The sequence below is a fragment of the Perkinsus marinus genome (assembly GCF_000006405.1).
Source record: "Perkinsus marinus ATCC 50983 genomic scaffold scf_1104296977064, whole genome shotgun sequence".
NCBI classification, from domain to species: Eukaryota; Perkinsozoa; order Perkinsida; family Perkinsidae; genus Perkinsus; species Perkinsus marinus.
In genome coordinates this window covers 173,982-180,259 of record NW_003200286.1, presented here as the reverse complement: position 1 = coordinate 180,259, position 6,278 = coordinate 173,982, and the positions used below count along the sequence as shown (strand labels likewise).

The 6,278-nt window shown below is 42.9% G+C and overlaps 1 protein-coding gene across 1 annotated transcript in view; it reads left to right on the top strand.

Annotated features, from left to right (window-relative positions):
- Positions 1–1,178: 1,178 nt before the first annotated feature.
- Pmar_PMAR024699 (conserved hypothetical protein) overlaps positions 1,179–6,278 on the top strand; it is a gene marked incomplete at both ends in the record, with an annotated part of 10,087 nt that continues 4,987 nt past the window's right edge. The window contains 15 exons of the mRNA XM_002764495.1: positions 1,179–1,289; positions 1,347–1,447; positions 1,497–1,559; positions 2,041–2,137; positions 2,416–2,516; positions 3,081–3,225; positions 3,642–3,769; positions 3,817–3,896; positions 3,939–4,018; positions 4,626–4,747; positions 5,146–5,226; positions 5,282–5,384; positions 5,489–5,576; positions 5,955–6,031; positions 6,092–6,252. Coding sequence (XP_002764541.1) covers positions 1,179–1,289; positions 1,347–1,447; positions 1,497–1,559; positions 2,041–2,137; positions 2,416–2,516; positions 3,081–3,225; positions 3,642–3,769; positions 3,817–3,896; positions 3,939–4,018; positions 4,626–4,747; positions 5,146–5,226; positions 5,282–5,384; positions 5,489–5,576; positions 5,955–6,031; positions 6,092–6,252 — 1,538 coding nt within the window. The remainder of the gene's footprint in view (positions 1,290–1,346; positions 1,448–1,496; positions 1,560–2,040; positions 2,138–2,415; positions 2,517–3,080; positions 3,226–3,641; positions 3,770–3,816; positions 3,897–3,938; positions 4,019–4,625; positions 4,748–5,145; positions 5,227–5,281; positions 5,385–5,488; positions 5,577–5,954; positions 6,032–6,091; positions 6,253–6,278) is intronic.

Below are 6,278 nucleotides of genomic sequence, written 5' to 3'. Positions count from 1 at the left end.
TGCTGAGCTCAGGAGTTTCCTATACAGTGCTGGAGTAGGAATATATGTTCGCTTTCCTCAGCTGCTGAGCTCAAGAGTTTCCTCACTAGTTATAGGAGTCTATATACGAATTCGGGTAGAAGTGTAGAGAAACCAATGAGAATTTCCTCAGAATTTCCATATTGAAATTATTCACGTTAGTGATGGTAGATTATACGACTACCCATGTGTTGAATTTTTATTATCAACATCAGCCTCAACAACCAGTAGAACAACCAAACCCCACGGAGAGTACGGGTCGATAGATGAGGGCTAGTAGCGATACAACTACTATATATTACAGGCCTCAACTCGGGGGGTCCGCGTCATGGTATTATTTGACCTAATTGCATGAAAGTTTTTCGTGCAACTTCCTCTCCAACTATTAATACTAATCTCAAGCCGTGATTTGATGCATAGGCGCTTTCTAAGCGCCTTGGGGCCTCTACTGTGGAGAAGTGTGCTCCCTTGGAGGTCAGTGAGAAAGCTGTGGAAATCGATATCGATTTTGGGATGGATTTTTACTCGTGAAATTATGCGTTCTCTGAATGAACTTTTTTGGTGAATTTCCTCCCCTTGGTGGCGAAATTTTTTGAACTTTAGAGTTTCCAATGGTATAGGTAGCTGTAGGGGAACGTAAACCTGATTCCCATTTTCGAGATCGAAAATCTACTACTGTGAGAGTTTTATGTAGTAGAACTTACATGAAGTTTATATGTGCGAGCTCATTGAAGTAGTGTTGTAATATGTGGTCGGTTCTCAGCTGAGCCTGGGAGTTTTCTCACTGATTATAGGAGTTTATATACAAAGTAGGGTAGAATTGTACATGAATCAACCAGAATTTCCAGAAATTTTCTCAGAATTTTAATATTGTCACCAACATATGTGGTTGACCTTGTGCATGTTTTCCCACACTAGGTTGGAGTAGTCAGAATCGACTCGGAATTTGATACCAACTAAAGTATCCTTCAAGCCCCTGCACCTCGACGGCGAAGGCGATGACGCAGTGAGGATCTCAATAAGAGAATATATACCCTTTTCGAGTGACAACTCTTCTCCAGAGGCTAATACGACCGGAGCTTCGATGGGAGCTTATAGTTATACAGCTTGATCTCTACGCAGCGTTTTTATCAGTCTGGTGATCTTTTTTTTGATCGGAAATGTCCTCTTTCCGTGATACGTTCACCAAGGACGAGCATAAGGAGGGAACGCTGGCCTACGATGACTCGGCCTTTTTTTTCTTCGCTGGAGCGGTTTTATGCTGCGTTGTGGTAATGTCGGGAAATATCTTAGGTTACTCTGTGGAAGATACGGATGAGGTCCGTTAGGTGCCGTGGACCTACAGCATCATCTACAGTTTGATATGGCCCGAGCATAAGGTTCATGACGAGCAGTGGCCGTTGTTCAGCGAGAAGGGTTCTAAGCTCAAGTAAGGCCTGTTCCGGACCTATTTTGAATCTTTAATGGTCGACCCTTAGATACTGTAAGTCGTCTACTATGGTTGAGAAGGTGGATGAGTGTAAAGCCGAGGAGAAGAGATGGTAGGTCCTGGGAGCAGAGAATTGTATAAGTGTCTCGAGGTTGAAAGAATCGTCGATGAGTGGATTGTGGCTTTATTGGTGTAGTGGTGGAATTCATGGTCGTCTTCCTTATGACCCGAGTTCGATCCGTGGATGGTCCTCTGGCGGTTTCTGCCACCTGTGCGTGTATATAATGATAACGAGCATATGAATTGAAATATTATAATTATTATACTATCATTATTTACTATTATTATATAACCAAGTCTATTATGATAAAATAGACTTTGTTCTTGTCATATCGATCTTAATGAAGACGTTTATCTCTTTTATTGTTCCCTTAGGGGCGCCTTTTTTATCTGAGGAGTATGTTAGAGAGAAAAGGACTCAAAAATTGGAGTCTTAGTCTAGGAAAAAATTTCGATCACAATGGGAGGTCGATTGGAATTGATCTGTGAATTTGGACAAAATCTTCCGCGTGCGCAGTTTGGGTATCTTTCAGGTCGAAGCGCTTCTCGAAGGGTTTTTGGATTCGCGCGGTTGTGCTGTGCTCATTGTGGTATCTGCTAGGGCTCACCGCAGTACACTGTATGAACTCGGTAAGTATCTTGAGGTTGAGTGTGGTGAAAGTGGGGAAACAGTGGGGAAAGATTCTCCCGTTTTACGTGAAGTGGCGTAATTCGCGACATGTGGTAGTTGTGAAATAATATTTTCAGTAGTGTTTTTCATATCACTATGGTGAAACTCCAATAATAATGCTTTAAATGATGAATACCTCTCCAATGTTTTTGCCGGCATTTACCAATATCTCATATTTTTCCCGTGAATAATTTTGCTACAATAAAACTCCATTGGTGGAAGACTCTTTTCTTGTCAGGAAGTTGAAGTGAAGTCATTTGATCCTTTTTCGATTCTCGGCATTGAAATTGGCGCCACAGATGCTCAGATTAAGAAGGCTTATCGAAAGCAATCATTGATGTAATACCACTCCTTTTCCTCAAAGTGTTTGCTACGTCAGCCTGTATCGATGTTACTTGTGATTTAACACCACTCCTTTCCCTTAAAGTGTTTGCTGCATCAGCCTATATCGGTGTTGCTTGTGATTTAATACCACTCCTTTTCCACAAAGTGTTTGCTGCATCAGCCTATATCGGTGTTGCTTGTGATGTAATACCACTCCTTTTCCTCAAAGTGTTTGCTGCATCAGCCTGTATCGATGTTACTTGTGATTTAATACCACTCCCTTCCCTTGAAGTGTTTGCTAACTCGGTCTGTATTGACATTACTTGTGATTTAATACCACTCCTTTTCTACAAAGTGTTTGCTATCTCAGTCTGTATTTAAATTACTTGTGATTTAATACCACTCCCTTTCCTCAAAGTGTTTGCTATCTCAGTCTGTATTGACATTACTTTTGATTTAATACCACTCCTTTTTTACAAAGTGTTTGCTATCTCAGTCTGTATTGACATTACTTTTGATTTAATACCACTCCTTTTTTACAAAGTGTTTGCTGTATTGAATCTACTTTCTCTGCTACAGTTACCATCCCGATCGGAACCAAGGAGATCCTTTGGCAAATGCCAAGTTCATTCAAATCTCGAAGGCTTATCAGTCGCTCACGGATGAGGTCGCCAAGGCTAATTATGAGAAGTACGGCAATCCTGATGGACCGCAGACGATGAAGGTAAAGGGGAGGGCCTGGGGATCGAACCTGGGTGGTGTTGAAACCCGAATGCTGGGTGTATCATATATCGTATTTGCCGCTTTTCCCTGTGCTATTGTATTGCGAGATGAGACATGAAAGAATGTACATCTTCACAGTGCGAAGCAGTTATGCATATCTAGATTTTCGGGATGGCTTTCTTCAATTCGAGAGTAATACGAATATAGACTACGGAACGCTTCTAAAACGTTGGTGTCAATCGATTCACATTGTTATCATGTTGATATTACTCGAAGTTGACTTTCGAACTCTCGGAAATTGAAGGTGTTGAAAATATTACTTTGCATAATAACGGTTTGGTTGTTGTTCACACTGTAGGACAGAGCAGCTTTTACTGGTCTATTGGGGTGTTGGTGATTTTCCTGTTTTTCTATCAGATTGGTGTTGGTCTGCCATCCTTCTTATTGGAGCAGCAAAACCAAGTCGTCGTTTTGATCATTTTTTTCTTACTGCTTCTCTTCGTCATCCCTGCGGGATTCATCTACTACTATCAGCGGCAGAAATTGTAATAAAAATGTCGTCGCTGGGATTCGAACCCGGGACCTGGTGTAGATACGCCCCCAATGGAGTTATGGTGGAGACGCTACAGTTCATGGGGTATTACCTTACTGAGGCGACGCGAGTGAAGAATGGTAGTACTTAAAATTACCGCGCGCCACGAAATTGCTGATCAGGTCCTGAACTTCTATCGTGTGCTGCGGAGTCTCGTACGTTGGACAGCGACTTGAATGATGACGCGGAAATGAAACCACTGGTGGGTCCAGCAGAAATGGGTCGGCTTTATGCATAGAATTTATCACGTTAGTGATGGTAGATTATACGACTACCAATGTGTTGAATTTTTATTATCAACATCAGCCTCAACGAGCAGTAGAACAACCAAACCCCACGGAGAGTACGGGTCGATAGATGAGGGATAGTAGCGATACAACTACTATATATTACAGGCCTCAACTCGGGGGGGTCCTACCTCCACAAGGAATATAATTTTTATTGTTGGTGACTTTCGCGCTGATCGTACAAGGACTGTCATTTTGCGATTTTGATAGAAAAATTGTTTTCTGTGGAAAATAGAAGGAATTTTATCTCTGCGGAAGCAACGCGGAAATATCAATAACGCCTAAATGTTTCAGTGGAGTTTCACCCTAGTGATTTGAAAAACACTAGTGAGGGGCATATTTCGCGACTATTGAAGAGCGCAAATATCGCGTTTTTCTCCGAGTTTTACGACACTTCACTCGAAACGGGTGAAACCCCAATATTCTCTCCAGGTTGAATTTACAGCCTCGAAATCGGTATGCAATTATAACGTTATACCAGTAGGGTAGTTTTTAATGCAATACATGCATCACTCGCTGTAGATTGGCGCGGTCCAAGAACCAAGGAAGCCCCACTTCGATCGTCCAGGGGTTATCAGGCGCAATAGGATTCTCATCGAGGCCCACATGCAGAGGCTACATACTCTTATGAGCTCCCGACTGAGGTAATGCGGAGAAGGCTGAGTTATTCTTCGCGATGACTGTTGATAGTGAAATCGATTACGTGATCGATATGTGAGGATGGTTTGAATACGAGCAGAATATGTCTTAGCGTTGGAGTAGTAGTGATTGTTTTAAGTGGAGCTAATACCGTCATTTGGTGAACTTTCGATAAAGTCAGTTGAGGTTCCGAGATGCGAGAGTGTTTATTCTGAAGTGAATGAGATGTGATTATTTGAGATGTACGAAAATGTTAGAGAAAAGTCGGCGCTGAGGATCGAACCTGCGCAGAATTATACGAGCTTCGCTTCTCGCACAAGTAGGTCGTCGCTCCCTTGTGAAATGTATTTCTTGTGGGAATATGAAGAAGTCCTCCTCGCTGAGTATAGTTGTTTGTTTTCAGAGCCATCACTGACACTCTGGTGGTTCGGCTGGTGCCGGTGGTCCAAGCAATGGTAGAGATCTCGGCGATGAGGGAGTGGTTGTAGGTTTGAGGTCCCGGGTTCGATTCCTGGTTGGTGCATTTCGTTGAACCTCAGGCCGACTTGTATGAGTATGGTGGAGTTGCTGCGCTGTCTGGTGCAGGCACTTGATCAACGATGCAATGCAATGTACCAGGTGCCTTATTTTGATGGAGAAAGGGTAGTGTGGGAGATTGGCGGCGCGGTTATGATGTTAGTTTCTCACAGTGGAGACCCGGGATCGAACCTCGGTATGTTCTTGATGGATTTTATTTCAATTTTTAGGCCCGACATGCTACTAAGAACAAGCCTAACACTGCTACCGCTTTCAAGGACTTCCTTAACTCTGATAAAACTGGGAAGGACCGAAAGGGTAGGACTGTATTCGATTGTATATCATCTAATCTGTCATCCGCTCTACCTATAAGTTGCTCGGTACGCAGCTCGATATTGAATAGAGTTCAGTTGCATGCTGATCAAACGTTTATCATCCGTATGATAAGAGGAATCCCCCTGCTGGGTGAATCCACATCCTCATTGTCTCTAACAGTGTTGGAAAATATGAAGGCTTTCCTCAACTGAGCTCTGAAATTTCCTCACTTGTATGGAAATTTCTATGCGAATTCGGGTAAAAACGTACGAGAACCAACAAGGATCTCCCGAAATTTCCTCAAAATTTTCATATTGTCACCAACCCATGTGGACGACCATGTGCATATTTTCCAACACTGGTCTCTAACTCTGTGCTTAGGTTGTGCCGACATGAACGAACAGGAGCTTGCTGATGTCGAGGCGTTTGTCCAACATGTGACGAGGATGAAAATTGAGGTTAGTTGCAAATCGATTACGAGGGCGAGCGTTTTTAACTAAGTTTGGTATTGCTTACAGACTAAGGTTGAGGTTGTTGATGAGAATGAGATTGTTGAGGGTGACGTTGGAACTCTGGTGATAAAATTGGATCGCGAGAATCTGCAGAAGGGCGAGGCGGCTGGACCAGTGCATGCACCGTATTATCCTAGAGCTAAATTCGAGGAGTGGTGGATTTTCCTGTAAGCATGGGAGAGGTCGTGGGTTC